We start from the raw sequence: 21,143 nt of genomic DNA, 5'->3' as shown, positions 1-21,143 counted from the left end.
ACGCAGCCTCCCGCCCTCCCCGCCCCAAGTTACCCTGCGTTCGCGAAGAACACGGCCAATCAGAAAGGATCAGGTCTGGCCCCCGCCCTGCCCGCAGTCTAGCGCGAGTGCGCCTGCACTCAGGTGGGCAGGAAGGCGGGGCTGGGTTCTGGAGTAGAAGACTAATGGCGTGCAGGTACTGTGCGATCTGGTGCGCTACACCTCGGCTACCCCCGCTGTATAACCCTCTCGTCTGTAATGCATCTCTTCTATAACGTCTTGGGCCCACTTAGGTGCCCCCGTTCCTTCTCTTAAATTATACCCCTCTTAAATCATCACCATCCCTCCACTTCTGACGACGTGACCTTCTCATCGCCCCTCCTTTAAAAAGTAACTTATTTTTGTTTTGAATTAATTGTGTATCTGTGAATGCATTTGTCCGAGGAAATCAGAAGACGTCTGGTTCCCAGGATTTGTAGTTACAAATGATTGTGAGCCACCCCTTGTGAGTGCTTTTCTAGTTCAGATCCTCTAGAAGAGCAACAAGCGCTTTTAACTGCTGCACCATCTCTTCAGCACATTGTCCTTTTTATTTATTTTCATACCCCTTAAGCTCTGATTGGCCTATGTGTATAGTTTGCTCTTTTTATATGACAGGGTCCTCTTGTAATCTCAATTCACGTCGGCTCTCGCAGGCCCCTGCTGTTCCCAGCGCTCCCCTGGTTACTCTTCCAACTTTGTTAGCACTGATGATGGGTACCTGCTGATTGGCATCCAATTCACCAATGCAACTCAGGTTGTCTTGAATTTTTGATCTCAGCCTCCTGAGTACAGGGATTACAAGTACGCTCTGCCAGTCTCGCTGTCATCATTGTTTTAGTCACCCACACATCTGTTTTGTTGTTATTTCTCCTTCATGAAACCCTCATTTCGGCCGGGCGTGGTGGCGCACGCCTTTAATCCCAGCACTTGGGAGGCATGGGAGGCAGAGGCAGGCGGATTTCTGAGTTCGAGGCCAGCCTGGTCTACAGAGTGAGTTCCAGGACAGCCAAGGCTACACAGAGAAACCCTGTCTCGAAAAACCAAAAAAAAAAAAAAAAAAAAAAAAAAAAAAAAGAAACCCTCATTTCCCCTAAATGTCTTTGTACCAGTTATTCCTGTATTTCCTGTTTCCATCTTCCCTTAGATTACCCTCAAATTGCCCCAGTGTCTCCATCTCTCCCCTAACGCATCTATATCCAGCATTCCCCACAAGAAGCCACCTAGCCTTATTGCTTTTCCCCTCCGTGGGTAGATGTTTCACATATTTCTGTAGTGTGGGATATTATAGCCTATGATATCCCAGGGTCCCAACTTCACCCCTGAACCTGTGGGAAACCCTGGCCACCAAATCATGTCTCTTCAATCCCTACTTTCCCATCTGTAGACGGCACAGCAGCCAACAGGTTTGTGTGTCTGTAAACCCACTGTTTAGGAGGTAAAACAAGAGGATTTCTAAGTCATCTTCTGATACATTACAAGTTCGAGGCCAACCTGAGCTGTATGAAACTGTCAGGCAATGACAAAAGCACATAGGGATACTCATACCAGGGAACCGTGAATTCGGAGCACTTGTTCTTTTGTTCATTTGTTGGTTGAGCCTTCTGTAGCTTAGGCAGGCTTTGAATTCCATATGTAGACAAAGGTGGTCTTGAACTCCTGATCCTCTTGCCTCTGCCTATAGGCATTTGTAAAATGAATTACTATGTTCTAGACAGCCTGTATAAAAGACACACAGTCCTGGCATTTTATTTACAAGCTGTAAGCCTGGATTGGGCAGGTTTTGGAATATTCTAACTTACATCTCTGTCATAAGTCCCTTGTTACCTGCTGTTTGAATCTTGCCAGGGTTACTTCCAGGATCTATTTCTCCTGGCCATGTGTTCATGGTCCATCTCCTCTCCTGATGGCTTCCTCCTCCCTTTGGCTCCTCTTTTCTTTTCTTTTCCTCTCCTCAGACCCCCTCACTCCATCCTCAAGGCCTGCCTCTCTCTCCCTATTGCCCAATCGCAGGCTCTAGCCTTTTATTAAACAATTAACTTTAAATTGGGGAGCAGGGTTTGGTGTAGCTGAGGGTCACCTTGTTGGGGGCAACCAGATCTTGGGAGCCAGCATTTAGCATATGAATACATAACATAAAGGCACCAGACCAACCCCCAAGAGGTGTTGGCTACCCAACCAGCCCTAATGAACTTCTTGTTACACAGTTCATTTACTGTGGCATTTGAGCTAATATTGTTACTTTGTTACTGACCACATTGCCCTCACCTGGGACTATCATCACTATGTTGCAAGCTATGGGTCTGGGTAGATAGATGTGTGGGTAACACTGGATGTGCAAGCATGAGGACCTGCGTTTGGATCCCCTGCATTCAGGTTAAAAGTAAGATGTGGTGGTACATATCGGAAATCCTAGGACTGAGGATGCAGAGATAGAAAGATCCTTGGGGTTTTGGGGGTTGTTTGTTTGTTTGTTTTTAATGTTTGGAGTTGTATTTTTTTAATGTGTATGGGTGTGTTGCACACATGTATGTGTGTGAATCACATGTGTGCTTGGTGACTGCAGAGGCTAGAAGAGGGCATCCAATGCCCTGAAACTACAGTTATAGATTGTTGTGAGCCACCAGGTAGGTACTAGGAACTGAACCCAGGTCCTCTGCAAGAGCAGCCAGTGCTTCTAATCACTAAGCCATCTCTCCAGCACTAGATTATTCAATCTCATTGGCCAGCTAACCTTGTCAAGTCAGTGAGCTCCAGGTTCAGTAAGATATGCTGTCTCAAAAAAAGTAAAACATGAGTCAGGCATGGTGGCCTTTAATTCAGAGGCAATCAGAGGCAGAGGCAGGGTCTATGAGTTCCAAGCCACCCTGGGCTAGATAGCTATAGCTAGTACCAGCCCATCGAGAGCTAGTGGGTAGGATCCTGTCTCAAGATAATAGTGATAATAATAATAGATGAAGGATAGAGAGAAACACGTGACCTCTGGCTTCCACACATGTGTACACAGGATCCTCACACATACATGAACACATAACACACACACACACACACACACACACACACTGCACTATCCCCAAGCCTGCCATGCGTTCATTACTCTATAATGTTACCATGTTCATTGACCCCACACCGCTACCTCAGCCATACCACCCTGGGATCTCCATGTTGCCGTCAACCCTGCAACTTTGTGGTTATGGACCCAAAATAGTGTCCTGGGACCTATGGGCAAGCTTGCTTCTGCCCTTGGTCCCTTTGCTCTGTTGGCTTGTGTGACCCTCGAGCCCCACAGTCAGAGCAGGCAGCTAGTGCTGTGGAAACTGAGGAGGACTTGGGTAGAGGAGACTGCAGATTGATTAGAAATAGTTCTCCCTGAACTTCTAGAATGGGGGTTGGGAATCAGGCAGAGACAGGAAACAGGAACCTCTCCCCTTAGTCAAACCTCAGCAGTAAACTGGGTGCGTGGCATTCATCTTTAATCCCAACACTAAGGAGACTGAGATGTCTAGATCCCGAGAAGTTCAACGCCGGCCTGGTCTACATAGGGAGTTCCAGGCCAGCCAAGACTGTATGTAGAGTGGGACCTTGTCTCAAAACGAATAAAAGTCAAACGTCTGTAGTAATGAGTAACCATGTGGAGAGGTTGCTTAGTCACCCAACTTGTCTTACGCAATGCTTTTTAAGTTTTTAACGATGTCTCATGTAGCACACGCTGGCCTTGAAGTTTGTGTGTAATTGAGGAGAATAACCTTGAACTTGGGATCCTCCTCCCTCCAGTTTCTTAGTGATGACATTACAGATTTGTGCCAAACACATGGAGCCTGCCGCAGGAGGATCAGCAGTTCACTTTTGCTACATAGGGAGTTTGAGGCCAGTCTGGGCTATGTGAGACCCTGTCTTGAGAAAAGAAAAGTTTAAAGAAGAAGAAAAGAAAGTACAAGTTACTTGTTTACCATATTTCCTACAGATTTATTGTGTGTTCAACACTGCGCCAAGCACTGGGGACAGATAAGTGACCAGGACACAAAGACTCCTTAATCTTATGGGGTCTGTAGTCTAGTCGGCCTGAGAGACAATGAGTAAATAAATAAGTCAATCATTTGATGGGTCGGGGGGGGGGGGGGGTTGCAGAATGCATGGTCAATTTGTAGTTTCAGAGCCTAGTGTGATGCCAGGCACCTGTAATCCCAGCCAGCCCTTAGGAGATGGAGACAGGAGGATCTGGAGTTCAAGGTCATCCTAAGCTACACAGTGAGTTCCAAGACAGCCAGGGCTACAAAGAGAAACCAGATAGATAGATAGATAGATAGATAGATAGATAGATAGATAGATAGAAAGATATCAACAGACAGATATATGTGTGTGTGTATATATATAGTGTATGTGTGTGTACACAGAGAGACATATGGTATATACATGTATATACATACACATATATGGTATAAAGATACACACATGTATATCCCATGCATGTATATATGTGGAATATCTGTATATATGTGGTGATGCATACATGAAGCCCTAGCAGTCTAGAGACTGAAACAGGAGCATCAAGAATTCTAGGCTGGGGCTGGAGAGATGGCTCAGTGGGTAAGAGCAATGTCTGCTCTTCCAGAGGTCCTGAGTTCAATTCCCAGCAACCACATGGTGGCTCACAACCATCTGTAATGGGATTGGATGCCCTCTTCTGGTGTGTCTGAAGACAGCAACCACGTACTCATAGACATAAAATAATCTTTAAAAAAAAAAAAAAAAAAAAAAGAATTCTAGGCTGACCTGAGGTATATAGACCCTGTCTGACTAAGACATAAAACCAAACAGACCATGTAGTTTTGTTGGTTTGAGGGGTCCTTGGGTTTGTCTGTGTACATGGGAGTGTTTGCATGTGTGTGCACATGCTCAGAGACCAAAGAGGGCTTCCAGCTGTGGCCTTCTTTATCCTGGCCTGCCTCATTCCCTTGAGACAAGGTCTCAGAGAATCTTGAGCTCAGCTAGGCAAGCCCAACAGCCCTCCTGTCCCTGACTTTCCAGTATGAGGGTTACAGGTGCCCTACCCAGCTTTTTATATGGTTGCTGAGGATTCAAACACAGGTCCTCAGCCTTGGGCAGTCAACTTACCCACGGACCCATTTCTCCAGTCCCTGGTTTTGGTTTGATTTGGTTTTGATTTTTCAGACAAGGCCTCATCCTGTAGTTCAGACTGGCCTGGAACTCATGATCCTCCTGCCTCATCCTCCCAGGTGCTGGGATAACAGCATTTTGTACCGTCTCTAGAGCAAAGCTTATTCAACAGAGTCATTGGACATATTTACTTGCATGAGTAGATGGATGACTTGGGTGCTGGGCATGTGCTGCTGGTTCTGTGCCCAGGCGCTGGGGCACAGGGATGACTAAAACAGCCTAGCCCTGTCTTTATAGGGCCCACATCTCTGAAGGAGTGAAGGAGAGCCATCAACAGGCAGGGACAGCCCAGAGAGGTTGGGGCTAAGATACAGGAAGTCCAGGTAGAGAATTGGGGATCGAACTGGGAGGCATGAGCTTGAGGACCCCAAAGCAGAATGTGTAGTCTCTTTCAAGGAACTGTGTGGCTGAGGCGTGAGGGATATGGTGTGGTGAGCAAGTAAGCTGCCCTGCTCCCTGGGGAAGATCTGGTCCAAAATTAAAGAGAAAAGAAAAAGTTCCTGGAAAAGGAACAGATTTAAGAGATATGCTAAGGAGAGCCGGGTACATGGTGATAGGAAGGTGTCTATGGGGACACAGTAGGCCATGAAACTCGCAGAGCTGAAGTTCAGGGATGAAGTGGAAACTTAAGGGTCCTTTGAAAAGTCAGTCGGATGGTGTTTTACCGGAGCAAACACGTGAAGGAACATTCTGTTAAAGTGGACACAGCAGAAAGGCTAAGGCAGACTCATGAAGGAACATTTCACTGAAGCAGACACAGGAGAAAGGATGTTCCGCTGAAATAAACATGTGAAAGGAAATGTGATGAAGGAATCTTCGTTAAGGACACGAATGTATTGGTCCACCTTACATTGTATAGTTGAGCTGCATTTGTCAGAACTATGTAGAGAGAAATACACCAAAAGCTTCTGGGGGTGTGTTGCAACGTCTTGCTGCTTCAAAGGACTCAAGCTGATGAGCAGAGTGATGTCAGCTAAGTCAAACAAACATGCAGAGACAAGACCCGTGGAGGACACGTGATGTTTGGAGGGTATAAATAGGACTCGATGGCCGGTGACCAAGGCTGAGCTAGGCTGGCTTATAGAGCTCGCTGTGCAACACCTGTTGGTCTCTCCTGATCTTCACTTCCCTGAGAGAGGCACAGCTGAGAACTTCTCCTGGTGATTTGAGCCAAGGCTGAGGCCTGGCAGTCTCTGCTAGGTAATGCCAAGGATTCTTCTTCGTGTTTGCTATCCCAACTCTATCCCCTGCTAACCTATGATCTGAACTGTTGATTTCCAGACAATACAGACAGGAGTAGTTTCAAAGAACCCTTCTAAACAGGTCCACTTCCCCTCTGACCCCACCCAGTATCCTTTCTTTCTCACTACCTCTGGTGGCTGGTGGGCTAAAAGAGAGGTTAAAGTATTTAAGGACCATCATTAAAAATAGGTTTTGAAAAAAATTAAAGTTACAAGGGGACATAGAGAACTGGAGACAAGGATTCAGACTCAGAAAAGGGAACTAAAACTATAATAGTAGTAGTGTCCACAGGGTCCAGGTAGGTCCCTATAGGACATTGTAACTTTAATTTTTCAAAGACTACTTTCAGTCATGGTTCTTAAATGCTTTAACCTCCCTTCTAGCCCACCACCCACCAGAGGTAGTGGGAAAGAAAGGATACAGGGGAAGTGGACCTGTTTAGAAAGGTTTTTTGGAGCAAATTCTACCTGCATTGTCTGGAAATTAGCAGTTCAGTTCACAGGTCAGCAGCGGCAGCTGGAGCCGAAAACACTTCATGGATACACCAGCAGTCCAGTTTGGTAGAGTCAAGAGAGCAAACACGAATCAACAGCAGTGGCATGACCTAGCAGAGACAGCCAGGCCTCAGCCGAATTGGCACAAGTCAGCAGAACAAGGCAAGAAGTGTCGTACCTTAGGGCAGTGGGTGTCGGAAAGGTTTTGAGCAGGAGTGGGAGAGCTTAGTTGAGCTCTAGTTCAGAAGTCCTTATCATTTGTGATACACACACACAGGCGAATAAATGTAAGTTTTGAATTAAACAAATTTGCCAGCCAGGAGTAGTGGTGCACGCCTGTAACCCCAGCACTTGGGAGGCAGAAGCAGACGGATCTCTGTGAGTTAAAGGTCAGCCTGGTCTACAGAGTAAGTTCTGGCACGGCAGGGCCATATAGAGAAACCATGTCTCAAAAAACAAAAAAGCCAAGCAAACAGAAAAAAAAAAAAATCACTAGCTGCTTTCCCCAAGGAGCAGGGTTCCATTCCTAGCACCCACATGGCAGTTCATAACTGTCTGTAACTCCAGTTCTAAGACGTTCCCTCTTCTGGCCTCCCTGGGCACCGGGCACGTGCATGGTGCACAGACACATGCAGGCTAAACACCCATACTTATAAAGTAATTTTTTTAAAAACCCCATCCAGTTTTGTCTCCTCCTTGTCTACAGACTATGATGTCACACCTGAATACAGACAGGACCACAGGCTGAGGAACTGGGAGCTGTTATGTGGACAGGAAGAAGGTACGTCTCCTGGCTGTGGTGCACCCCAAATATAAATGAAACCAAGCAAGAGGATCAGCTGTGTTGATCACGCCAGGGCCTGATGAAGGAACTAGGACCTTGGGGATACCTGCATAAAAGGTGGCGTGGGCCATGGAGGAGTACCAGCTCTGGCTGCTTCTGCTTACCTCAGTCATATTGTCCTGACCCCTGACACCCCAGGAAGGGTCAGACTCCTCCAGCTGAGACTGCAGGTCTTAGGAGGAAAAGGATGGGGAAAAGGGGCACCCCAATTAGGAGCCTGAGCCAGATCACACTTTAGTTATCGTAGAAATGATGGGCTTTTGGATTGGCTTCATTTTGTCGGTGAGCTTGACAGCCTGAATTCCATCTGCTGCTCCTACCCGGTAAAAAGAGAGCCGACTCTTGTAGGTCGCCCTCTGATGTCCACATGGCACACACAGAATACGTGTAATAAAAATGGTAAAGAAAGTAAAAATAGTATTTAAAATAATTAAATACTTAGTTGTTTTTGAGATACAAGGTCTATGTAGCCCAGGCTGGACTCAAATTTCATCAGTCCTCTTGCCTCAAAACTAGTGAGTGCTGGAATAACAAGTGGGTACCGCCTGGCCATGGTGATGCATACCTTTAATCCCAGCATTCAGGAGGCAGAGGTCGGCAGATCTCTGAGTTCGAGGCCAAGCCTGGTCCACAAAGTGAGTTCCAGAACAGCCAGGGCTCCAGAGAGAAATCCTGTCAACAAAAACTGATAGTGTGTGTGTGTGTGTGTGTGTGTGTGTGTGTGTGTGTGTGTAATGGCCATATTAGGACACTGGATTCCCAGGAGCTAGAGTTTACAGGTTGTGTGGACTTATTCTGTGGTGGCTGAGAACCCAACTCAGCCCCTCTGTAAGAGCAGTTATGTGCTCTTAACCACTGGCCCTGTCTCAAACTCTCTTTGTAGCTGAGTTTCATGACCTTGAGCTCCTGATGAATTCCCTACCTTCACCTCCAGAGTGCTAGGATGAGAGACTTTTACCATCACGCCCATTTCCAACTTTATATTCTTCAAGAAAACATTTCTCATCAAAGCCTTCAGAAATAATGAGAGTCAACCCTGCCCCCCCCCCACACACACACCCTGTAGTTCACCCACTCTAAGGTTGCTATCTTCTGCTGTGAAATTCTTCCCTTCAGAAGCCTCAGTTAACCTTGGCCCTTGTCCTTGCCTGCTGGATCCTGGTTTTTGGTTTTCTTTTCTGAAACAGTCTCTCTGCAGCCCAGGCTGGCCTGGACCTCATAGATATCCTCCTGCCTCAGTCTCCCTGGTTATACAGGAAGAGGGGCTATAATAACAGCACTTGGGAGACTGAGGCAGGAGGATTGTTAAAAGGCAGGCCAGCCAGGGCTATGTAGGGAATTACAGACCAGCCTGGGCCACAGTATGAGACCTTGTGGAAAATTCACTACCCACTCAAAAACGTTAATTAATAATAAGAAATCGGGCTGGCGATATAGCCCTTAGTAGGGTGTCTGCAAAGCCCTGGATCTAGGTGGGTAATACACAAACCAAGAGCGCCATCCCTAGAATGCAACTCAATAGCAATGCAGGCTCTGTACTTCCTCTGTGTTTGGGGTAGGCTAAGGGGAGAGTGGTGAGAGGCGTTACCTGTTGTTATCTCTAGCTTTAAATCCATACCGTGCATCAGCCTGGGCTATATGAGATCCTGTCTCATAAGACCAAAATAAATAAGTAACATACCTTTTTAAAAGTCCTGCTTGGATAGAATATGAGATCCAGAAGCCTCGGATTTTTCTTTTTTTTTTTTTTTTTTTTTTTTTTTTTTTTTGGTTTTTCGAGACAGGGTTTCTCTGTTAGCCTTGGCTGTCCTGAAACTCACTCGGTAGACCAGGTTGGCCTCGAACTCAGAAATCCGCCTGCCTCTGCCTCCCAAGTGCTGGGATTAAAGGCGTGCGCCACCACTGCCCAGCGGATTTTTCTTTTTAAATTTTAATCTCTAAAAATATAAATTGACTTAAAGGAAATATCGTCATCCCAGCAGACTACCAGAAAACCCACCACCTCCGTGACCTCCCCGATAGTTCTCCCATCCCATTGCGTGGGCTGTCTTCTCGTGAGCTTGCCCCTCTCTTTCAGTTACATTATTCAATCTTGATCTTCCCATTTTATCTTCAAGCGTCTTCAACGTTAATCTTATGATTTGTTTTTCACTAAGAGTCCATGGTATAAAAATTCACATTTGTAGAAGGGGGGAAGGGAGAAACTGGGGTGGCGTACAGCTAAGCCCATCCCCCAGTTCCTGTGCTTCTCTCCACCCAGACCAGGTTGCTCAGGACCACCCCTTTCCTGGTTGCGGGGAGTCAGCCGACGACGCGCACACTGCGCAGGCTCCCCGCTGCAGTGGGCGTGAACCGTGGAGGTCCTGCCCCTTCTTGCCTCCCGCCCCTACTCAGCTGCTCCGCCAGAAGCTGGGGCCCCACCGAAGTAGAAGCTAACATCGGAGTAAGGCCAGTGTCCTTTTGGGGGGGGAGGAGCTGGGATGCGGGAGAGGGGGTAGGATCGGGAGACTGTGTTGGCCTCGGGATGTGAGCCTCAGATGTCTGGTCAGGTAGGTACCTGGGACTAGGCAGACGATCTATCTGGAACATTCCGTGAGTCATCCCAAGACTGAGAAAAACCAGGCACAGAGATTCGGGGCTCCCCTGGCCCCCAGCTAGGACTGTCCTTTGGAGTTACTTAGATTCCAGCTCAGCAGGGAACAAAAAGGGTTGCTTATAGGGAGCAGATAGGGAGCAACGTGGGTGCTGATGACGGACATGCTGGATGCTTTGAAAGGCAGCAGAACGATGGCACGGGAGTGAAAAAAAAAAGCAGACGCGTTGGACCTCGAGGGATTTCAACATCCCTGCTGACCAGCGACCAGTTTCCTCCTTTTGGGGTGATGGGCACAAGGCCAAGGGTCCCCGTGATTATGGGAGAAGAAAGAGGCTTTTAGTGGATCTCATAAGCCCAAAGACATCCACTTTCTTCGATGCCCCTTAAAAGCCCAGAACGCCCCACACAGTGCCTGCTTTTTGTTTCCCCCAGTTTCCAGTCCCTGACACACCCACCTTGCCGCCTCCGTTCTGCAGAGTCCCCCAGCTGTCAGGCAATATGAAGCCTAAACTGATGTACCAGGAGGTAGGAGGATGGGATGCCTAGTGGGGAGGGTTTGGGTGTATCGAAGGGTAGGAGACCACCAAACCACACTATTATTTCCACTTACCCATCCTCGCTGATCCCGCAGCTGAAGGTCCCTGTCGAGGAGCCTGCGGGAGAACTGTCCATGAATGAAATCGAGGCATGGAAGGCAGCAGAGAAGGTAGGAGTAAGCTGCTCCCTTTCAGCTATCTCAGACTGCTGTGACCACCTTGTATGGGCTGACAGCTTCCTTCCCCTCCTCACAGAAAGCCCGCTGGGTCCTCCTGGTCCTTATTCTGGCAGTAGTGGGCTTCGGTGCCCTAATGACTCAGCTGTTTCTATGGGAATACGGGGACTTACATCTATTTGGACCGAATCAGCGCCCAGCCCCCTGCTATGACCCCTGCGAGTAAGTGGGAGGGAGCCGGATTGTGGGTGGGAGGGGTCCTTCCAGCCCAGGGACACTTGAGCCTGCAAGAGCACCCAGTGCTTTGGTGCACCCAGTGCTGTGATGAGGAGATTGTGGGTGCCCACGTCCATGCCCACTCTACCCCCTCCTTTCTGTTTCCATGGCAGCCACAGCGTCATCATCCTTTATACAGGTCTGTGAACACATGGGCACAGTATCTCCCTTCTACATCTGTGGATGCACACACACACCCCTCCCACATCTCTAGACAGACCAGTGAGATACACAACCAGCCTTCCATCCACATCTGGAGACTTGCAAAGCCCTTCTTTCTCAACCTATCCTCTCTGGCCCTCTATGACTGACAGATATCCCGCTATACCTTCAGGGCGGTGCTGGTGGAGAGCATTCCTGAGGGTCTGGAGTTTCCCAATGCTACCACAAGCAACCCCTCCACTAGCCAGGCCTGGCTGGGCCTCCTTGCCGGTGCTCACAGCAGCCTGGACATCGCCTCCTTCTACTGGACCCTCACAAACAATGACACCCACACGCAAGAGCCCTCTGCCCAGCAGGTACCTGGAAGCCTCCCTTCTCACCCAACTCCCTCCCCTCCCCATGGCTATGGGAATGGTGGCAAGGGAGTGGGAGGGGGTTCCTGCCAACCTGGAGACAGGTGGACACGTGTTTAGTAAGAGCTGTCTCACACGCCCTTCTGAACTAAGAGTGATGTTTTTGTGTTCTGATTATCTGGAAGCCTCTGAATGTCAGAGGACAACTTTGGTTATGGTGATTTAGGTTTGGAGATACCACCTTGAATCCTACACACAAAGAAGGAACAAGTTACAACCCAGCCCAAGCCAGGTTGCCACCTCCCTTGCTGTGTGTGACCTTAGGCAGGTCTCCTCCCCTCCTAGACTTCCTTCACCTTATCTGAAAACTGCAAACCTGGATCTGCCCCGCTGCTGGGCTCCTATGGGGATGCAGTGGCTTAGTCCAGTGCTTGACTCAGACTCAGCCCTTTTGGAATGTTCATTGTTGCTAGGTGGCGGCAAAGGCAGTAGTGGTGTGACACACCTTTAATCCCAGCACTGGGGAGGCAGAAGCAGGCAGATCTTTGTGAGTCCCAGGCCAGCCTGGTTTACAGAGTGCATTCCAGAACAGCCAGGGACACACAGAAACCCTGCCTCCAAAAAAAAAAAAAAAAAAAAAAAAAAAAAAAAAAAGAAAGAAAGAAAAGAAAATTAAAAAAAAAAAAAAAAAAGAAAGGAAGGAAGGAAGGAAGATTGGCATGAGGGCGCTCATCTGAAATCCCAACATTTTGGAAGCTGAAGGAGTGCGGAGAAGCGAATGTAGAGTTCCAGGCCAATCTGAGCCACACAGCAAGACCTTTCACAAGCAGGCAGCGCACCACACACACACACACACACACACACACACACACACACACACACAGTAGAAGCTCACGCCTCTTCCAGGCTCCCACAGAAGTATATCAAAGCACAGATGCAAGCTGGGCCCTGTGCTGCAGGATGATAGATAACTCAGAGGCAGGAGAGTCTCAAGTTCAAGTCCTGCTGAAGCTACAAATGAAGCCTGTCATCAGACCAAGCAATATAAGGAGACCTTGTGTTAAACGAAAATAGAAAAGTGGGGACTGGTAAGATGGCTGGCGCAGCGGGTAAAATTGCTTGCCACACCAGCCTGACTGGATTCAATCACAGGAACCCACAGTAGGAGAGAACTGACTCCTGAATGTTGTCCTCTGATGTCCACATGCACGTGTATGCACACACACACATACACTCACACACACATGTGCGCACACACACAAATAAAATCTTTATTAAACAGGGGAGTGTGTATGTGACTCTGGGCTAGAGTACTTACCTATTATATGCAAGGTTCTCCAAGTCCCATCCCCCGCACACGCACACACAGAGAAGGAAAGGTGAAGGGTTTTAGTATTGTAATCTATGAGTCCTCTAGTGTAAGGTGAAGCCCGTTCGTTCTTATGGGGCACCTGTGAGGGTGCTGTTAGAGCATTGGCTGGCCCAGCCCCTCAGCAGCTGTCTCCCACAGGGTGAAGAGGTTCTTCAGCAGCTTCAGGCTCTGGCACCCCGAGGAGTAAAGGTTCGCATTGCTGTGAGCAAACCCAATGGACCTCTGGCTGATCTGCAGTCTCTGCTGCAGAGTGGTAAGCCGGTAACAGCAGGGTTGGCAGGCCTGGGGCCGCCCAAGCTGGCCCCTGACTGTTGCCCCTGTTGACCACAGGTGCCCAGGTCCGCATGGTGGACATGCAGAAGCTGACCCATGGTGTCCTGCACACCAAGTTCTGGGTGGTGGATCAGACCCACTTCTACCTGGGCAGTGCCAACATGGACTGGCGGTCGCTGACCCAGGTCCGTATGTACCCTGCCCACATTCCTTTCGTCTTTCTGAACCTCCCCATGTATCCCTGCAGTTCAGTCCTCAGCTGCCTTGTTCCTGCTGCTGCCGGGGTTCCCCTGGGTCCTGTCCACTTACCTGGCCTCCACTGTACATTTCTTGTTTGTATCTGAAGCCCATCTTTTACCTGGGGGACTCTAGGAACATGAGCTAATGTGTAGGTTTCCTGAATATGCAATTCAGTGTGGAGCCTGGCCTGTCATCAGGCTGCCTCATCCCAGATAGCTCTGGGCCAGGATAGGGAAGAAACGGGCAAAAGGCTGAGGTGAAATAACAGTACAGCCAGCATCGGGGTGGGATGGAGGTCATGGATAGGGAGTGGGTATAGGCAAGGATGAGGTACAAAATGAGGGTATAGGTGGAAGACGGTGGGGGGGGGCAGGTGGGATACAAGAGGAATGGTTGAGGATGGGATTAGACAGTGTAGGCAGAGAATGTAGCAAGGGAAGCAGGTACAGACAGAAGATCCAGCTGGGATGGAGGTCCTGAGAGTATGCTGGGCCAGGATGGGGGTGGAAGTAGATAAAGGGTCAAAGTTGAGATGGAATGGAGATGTAAGGTGGGGGTGGGGTATAGGCAGGAGTTTGGAGGTGAGGTTGGAAGCTGGCAAAGACAGAGGGGTCAAGGATAGAATGGGGAGGTTGAGGCAGAGGATTTAGGGTGGAATAAGGAGGCATGAGCAGAGCTCAGGGCTGGAGTAGGGGAATGCAGTGGGCTGACTGTAGCAGTCCTGAGGAGACATCTGATCTAACCTGAGGGCTTAAGGAAGAGTCCCCAAAGAAGGAGATAGTTTATCTGCTGGAAGCTTGAACAGGTGCTAGCACAAGAGGGACCAACTCTGGCAGTGCTGTGAAGGAAAGAATGTGACGCTAATTCTCCTCAATAAATACTTCCCTAGACTCCTAATCTCAACCATGATTTGGGAACATGCTGAAGACACAGTCTTCCTGTGTGCCTGTCTTCCCGCCCAGTGGGGAGTACCTGGCTTAATCAGAGGAGCCAAAACCTGAGGCTGACCCACCCGGAGCTGGCTGGCATAGGGCAAAGTCTCAGGAAACATAGCTCACAGGACCTGATGCTGCAGCCCTGCCATCCCAAATCCTTAGGAGGCAAGATGATTAAAAGTTCAAGGCCAAAAGAACTCAGTGAGACCTCGTCTCAAAACAATAATTTTAAAGGGTAGGGGCTGTAGTAAAGGACCAGTTAGAATCCCCTGGTAAGGGCCTAGGGTGGGGCTCAGTGACAGTGCACCTTACTGGGTAAGGCCCGAGTTTCAACACCCACTACCACAGGAAAACAAAAACCCTGGACTTTGCAAAAACTGAATGTTTCTTCAAAACGTAAGTCAAGTTTATAGTTGTCCATTTAAGTTCGGGGATGCTGGCTCTTTAGAATGGAGGTGCAGGAAAGACTGAGGGTCGGAGAGAGGAATTGGCTAAGGAAGTAGACAGAACAGGAACACCCCTGTCATCTGCGAGCACCCGGCCAGTATCCCCAGCTCAGCGCTATTCTCCAATAGGTCAAGGAGCTGGGAGTGGTCATGTACAACTGCAGCTGCCTCGCTCGAGACCTTACCAAGATTTTTGAAGCCTACTGGTTCCTGGGCCAGGCAGGTAGCTCCATCCCATCAACCTGGCCACGGTCCTTTGACACCCGATATAATCAAGAAACACCAATGGAGATCTGCCTCAATGGCACCCCAGCTCTGGCCTACCTGGCGGTAAGTTGAGGCCTCCACCTAGTCTGCTGTTGATTGTTAGAGAGGGAGCCTAACTTCACTCTTGGTCCGTCTGCTTCATCAGAAGCCTGTGCAATGTCTCAAGCTCCCTTAGAACTGGATTAATCTGGAAACTGGGTATCCAGGCATTTTCAACCTCTGTGTGAGGTGCACATGGGTTCAGATCCTTTAGTACAGCCATGGGTAGCTCCTTCCATGTTTTCCTATACTTAGTTTGAGACGAGTCTCATGCATGCCATGCTGGCCTTGAATTATGTACCTGAGGACAGCCTCAAACAATGTCAGAGGGGTTTTTGTTCTTTGTTTTGTTTGTTTTGGGTCTCACTGTGTAGCCCTGGCTACTCTGGAGCTCACAGAAATCCATCTGCCTTTGCCACCTGAACGCTGGAATTAAAAGTATGGGCATCATTCCGAGTCTTCTTTTTATTTTTCCCCCAAATGTATTTTATTGGCCAAGCATGGTAGTATACACTTTTAATTCCAACATGCAGGAGAATCTCTGTGAGTTCAAGGCCAGCCTGGATTCTATAGCAAATTCTAGGATAGCCAGGACTCTATAGAGAGACCCTGGAGTGTCAGGCTCTGTGGATGCAGGGAAGCATGATCTTTGGTGCCCTTTGTCACCAGTCTTTCCTAGAGAGGAATGCTTCCTCCTTCTGTGGCTACTTCTACTTTTAGAGTTGCAGTTTCCTCAGGGACCCGAACAAAGGGACTCTCGTGATCTCTGACACATGAAGGGTTGCCTGGTCAGAGATGACATGACAGAAAAAGTGTGAATACAGCAAAGGTCCCTGCCAGTTGCCTGGAGGACTCACTAAAACCCTAGCCAGGTGAAGTGGCACATGCCTGTAACTCTAACACTAGGGGGAGTAGAGGCAGGAGGACTGGTGTTCAAGGTCATTCTGACTACATGGGAAGTTACAGACCAAACTGGACTACATGAGATTCCGTCTCCAATAAAATCAAGGAACCACCCAACCTTGCTATGGGAGCATGAGGACCTGAGTTCAAATCCCCAGAGCTCACATAAAGCCTGGCATAGTCGTACATGTCCATAATCCCAGCACCCCTGGAGGGATGGCAGCAAACAAATTTTGCCTCAAACAAGATGGGAGGCAAGAGCCGACATGCAAGGGTGTCCTCTGACTTCCACCCACACACTGTGGCACACGTGTAACATGCATGCACACATTTCTCCTACGTACCATTCATTGTACATACACATACATCAAGAAAGAAGAAAATTTTCATTTTAAACAAGTTTCCAAGTAACAAAGTGCCCCTGTTGCTGCTGGATCAGGAAGTACCCAAGAGTATGAATTCTGGAACCAAGCAGTCAATCCAGGCCGCACTGATTGGCTGTGTGACCTTAAGCAAGTAGCTTACCCTTTCTGAGCTTGTTTCCTCACTTGCAAAACAGATAAGTTAAACATCCTTCCCTTTCATGGAGGCTGTTTTTAGTGAGTTCCATAGTGCCTACCTGCTTCATGGTGAACTATTCTCACTTGGGGTCCTCCATGACACTGCCTCTGACTGTTGCTTCACCCCAGAGTGCACCCCCACCACTGTGCCCAAGTGGCCGCACCCCAGACCTGAAGGCTCTGCTCAACGTGGTGGATAATGCCAGAAACTTCATCTACATTGCAGTTATGAATTACCTGCCTACCATGGAGTTCTCCCATCCACGCAGGTACTCTGGGAAGGGGCAGGGCTCGGATGGGGAACCCCTGTGAGGGGAGGCCTGAGGGGGCTCTGAGAGCAAGCAGGGGGCCCAGTCAGGAGAGCAGATACAAGGGACCATATGGAGACAAGGATTGTACTCAGTGTCAGAACTCTTGCTTAAAATACTAGTGCCACCAGGCTCAGTCCGAAACGTCACCAAAAAGGGGTGGGGCAAAGGATGAATGTGGGGTCAGAAGATAAGATAGGAAGGCTGGCTGGGTAAAGTGCTTGCTGTGCATCAGTGAGGACCTGAGTTTGGATCCCCAGCACCTCAGAAAAACATCAGCATGACTAACACTGGGGAACAGAGACAGACGGATTCCAAAGCTCACTGCTCAGCCACCCGAGCTGAGTTGGGGCATTCCATGTTCCACATTCTACAAGAGACCCCGTCTTAAAAACAAGGTAGACTGGGGCTGGAGAGACGGCTTACCAATTAAGAATGGTTGCTGCCTAGTTTATTGCTCAAAACTTACACTAGTTCCTAACACCCATGCCAGGTGCCTCAAACATACACACACACCACACACATACACACCATACACACACACACACACCACACATACATATCATACATACACACCACACACATACATACCATACACACACATATACACACACATATACACACACATACATACCATACACACACCACATACATACACACCACACACACATACCACACACATATATACCATACATACACACCACACACATACATACCATACATACACACCACACACACACACACATACCACACACATACATACCATACATACACACCACACATATACACACCACACATACACACCACACACACACACACACCACACATACACCACACACATACCATATACCCACACCACACATACCACACACACACATACCACATACATACATACCATGCACATACACACACATACACCACACACATACATACCATACACACACACATCACACATACATACCATACACACACATACACACACACGCACACATGTTTGAGATGAGAGGAAATCATACATGGTGGTGCATGTCTGTATCCCTATCCTTTGGAAGGAGGGCTGAGGCGGGATGATGGATACCAGCCTTGGTTACCAAGTGAAGCCATTTCAAAACAAATGAAACGATGGGAGGATGAGTTTCTGGGCACCCAAGTGGTAGCCAGAAACAGGAGCTGAGGAATATGGAGGAAGGGGCTTAGAAGCCAGGGCTGGGCTCCTCTGGAGGTTTGGGAACCCAAAAGCCCCAAAGCTCAACGTGAGTGCTTCTTGTCAGGGTGGTGTGCATACACACATGAAGGTGAGACACTCATACACATAAAATAAGAATAAGTTCATCTTTTGGGACTGGAGAGGTGGTCCAGCAGTAAGAGGACTGCTGTTCTTTCAGAGAACATGAGTTTAGTTCCCAGCACCCATGTCAAGTGGCTCACAACCATCGCCAACTCCAGCTCCAGGTGATCTGATGCTTTGTCTCCTGGGGGCCATAGTACTCACATGCAGACACAGCTATACATAGTTAAAAACAATATTAAATTCTGTTTTTGTTTTGTTTTGGCTGAACTGACTCTGTAGACCAGGCTGGCCTTGAACTCAGAGATCCTTCTACTTCTGCCTCCCAAGTGCTGGGATTAAAGACATGGCCCATAACACCTGGCGATATTAAATTATTTTTTTTTAAAGCACATATTTTTAAAAATTTAATAAGAAAAAGCCAGGTAGTGGTGGCACGTGCTTTTAATCCCAGCACTCAAGAGTCAGGAGGAGATGGAGCTCTGCAGAATTCAAGCCAGCCAGAGCAAATTCCAGGGCTATGCAAAGAAACCCTCAAACAAAACAAATATATCAGAAAGATGCACCTCTTCCCCCTTCGCCCCTTCACTCTTGCCCCTCAGGTTCTGGCCAGCAATTGATGATGGGCTGAGGAGGGCTGCGTATGAACGGGGCGTCAAGGTGCGTCTGCTCATCAGCTGCTGGGGGCACTCGGAACCATCCATGCGGTCCTTCCTGCTCTCGCTGGCTGCACTCCGTGACAACCATACGCACTCTGACATCCAGGTGGTAAGCACCCATCCCAGAGTACCCTTCTCCACTGTTCTGGGAGCACATCCACATGAACCATGAATATTACAACAAGGATGCCCCAGGGTGTGCAGCCGTGAGGAGAACTGAATCATGGCTCAGATGGGGGAGGGGGGCAGAGTACAGATAGGTTTATCACTGAGGTGGGGTGCCACAGGCAGAGGGGCGGGATAGGGTGAGATTGACAAGAGAAAGCACTTTTTACCATTTGCTGGTGTTTAAGAAAGACCTTCTGGCTGGGCAGTGGTGGTGCATGCCTTTAGTCCCAGCACTTGGGAGGCAGAGGCAGGCGGATTTCTGAGTTCGAGGCCAGCCTGGTCTACAGAGTGAGTTCCAGGACAGCCAGGGCTACACAGAGAAACCCTGTCTCAAAAGCCAAAAAAAAAAAAAAAAAAAAAAAAAAAAAAAAAAAAGACCTTCTGGGGCTGGAGAGATGGCTTAGAGGTTAAGAGCACTGGCTGCCCTTCCAGGGGACCAGATTTTGGCTGTCAGCACCCCATGTCTGATAGTGCACAGCTGCCTCTAAGTCCAGCTCCAAGGAAGCCCCTGTCCTCCTCTGGCCCCTGTGAGCACGAGTACCTGCACACATTCTCTCCCCCACAACACCCCCCTGTCATATACATAAATTTAACATTTTTAAAAATAAAACAGAAGGGAGAGAGACAGAAGTAGAAACAGACTTTCTCTAGAAAAAGGGACATGAGAGATGCAGTTCCAGGATGGAACAAGGGAGTAAGAGCCATTGTGGGTCTGGAGCCCCACCCCCACCCCACCTCAGCTGCTGTTTACTGAGGACCGGCTGCACCAGGCCCTATTTTGGTCCAAGGACCCACCCATCCCAGGGAAGCAGCCAAGTGCCTTTTGAAGATACCGTTTACATGCCTACCCTGCCATCCCAGAACTGCGCCTTGAGCCCTTGTCTAACCATCCTCCCTTCCCTACAGAAACTGTTTGTGGTCCCTGCGGATGAGGCCCAGGCCCGAATCCCCTATGCCCGTGTCAACCATAACAAATACATGGTGACTGAGCGTGCTACATACATTGGTAAGTGCCCCCAGTACCATGGGCATATCAAAGAAGGGAATGCCTGGGCACTAGGGCCTGGCCACCCGTCAGTAAGGGTCCTTACTCCACCCCTTGCTCCCAGGAACCTCCAATTGGTCTGGAAGCTACTTCACAGAGACAGCAGGCACCTCCCTGCTGGTGACACAGAACGGGCATGGTGGCTTGCGCAGCCAGCTGGAAGCTGTTTTCCTGAGAGACTGGGAATCCCCTTACAGCCATGATCTCGACACCTCAGCCGACAGTGTGGGCAATGCCTGCCGCCTGCTTTGAGGCTCAGCCTGTGGACAGGCCAAAGCCTTCCAGGCCCCCTTGGACTCAGCTCTGGGTCCTGGTTGCTGTCCCTGTGCCCTTGCTTCTGTCTATCCCATTGTGGCTCTATAGTCTCCACTACACTCCCATCGCTACCTCCACCTCCACTGGCCTGACACTCTGGCCCCTGTGGACCTAGCAGAGCTGGGGGAGGATCAGACCCCAAAGAAGTGGGGGTGCATGCTGGGCCCAGACCTTTGGCCCACCCCCTAAAGGGGCCAAGATTATAAGTAAATAATTGTCTGTAGCCTGTGCTTAACTGAGTGGTATGCGATGGTATGTTCTTAGGGGACACCGGGCATGGACTTCTGCTGGTGACAACTTAGCATGCAATGCACATAAAGGCTGGCATGGGCTTGGCGTGCAGTGTGAGGCCACACTGGCAAGCATGGGCCAAGCATGCATGGAACCAGCATGTTTCTACTGAGCATGCTCCACAGAGCAATGTTGGCAGAACCACTGCTGAATGCCACT

The 21,143-nt window shown here is 48.9% G+C and overlaps 1 protein-coding gene across 3 annotated transcripts; it reads left to right on the top strand.

The window, feature by feature from the left end:
• The first annotated feature begins 22 nt into the window (after positions 1-22).
• Pld3 (phospholipase D family member 3) lies at positions 23-20,928 on the top strand. 3 transcript variants are annotated; one of them, XM_034499498.1, is made up of 14 exons: positions 23-175; positions 7,639-7,713; positions 10,037-10,219; positions 10,805-10,897; positions 11,004-11,078; positions 11,164-11,306; positions 11,695-11,878; positions 13,386-13,500; positions 13,578-13,705; positions 15,271-15,471; positions 17,040-17,179; positions 19,109-19,274; positions 20,240-20,339; positions 20,443-20,928. In XM_034499498.1, the coding sequence occupies exons 4-14, from the start codon at positions 10,871-10,873 to the stop codon at positions 20,628-20,630; spliced, it is 1,467 nt and encodes a 488-aa protein (XP_034355389.1). In that variant the 5' UTR covers positions 23-175; positions 7,639-7,713; positions 10,037-10,219; positions 10,805-10,870; the 3' UTR covers positions 20,631-20,928. The 3 variants fall into 3 exon arrangements, with proteins under 3 accessions (XP_034355389.1, XP_076786574.1, XP_076786563.1); XM_076930459.1 differs by lacking the exon at positions 23-175 and adding an exon at positions 6,376-6,396; XM_076930448.1 differs by lacking the exons at positions 23-175; positions 7,639-7,713 and having other exon boundaries at positions 10,181-10,325.
• The last annotated feature ends 215 nt before the right edge of the window (positions 20,929-21,143 follow it).

Source organism: Arvicanthis niloticus, chromosome 1 (assembly GCF_011762505.2).
Source record: "Arvicanthis niloticus isolate mArvNil1 chromosome 1, mArvNil1.pat.X, whole genome shotgun sequence".
In the NCBI taxonomy this organism is placed as follows: domain Eukaryota; kingdom Metazoa; phylum Chordata; class Mammalia; order Rodentia; family Muridae; genus Arvicanthis; species Arvicanthis niloticus.
The sequence above is the reverse complement of the archived record's forward strand: the minus strand, read 5'-3'. Positions and strand labels throughout refer to the sequence as shown.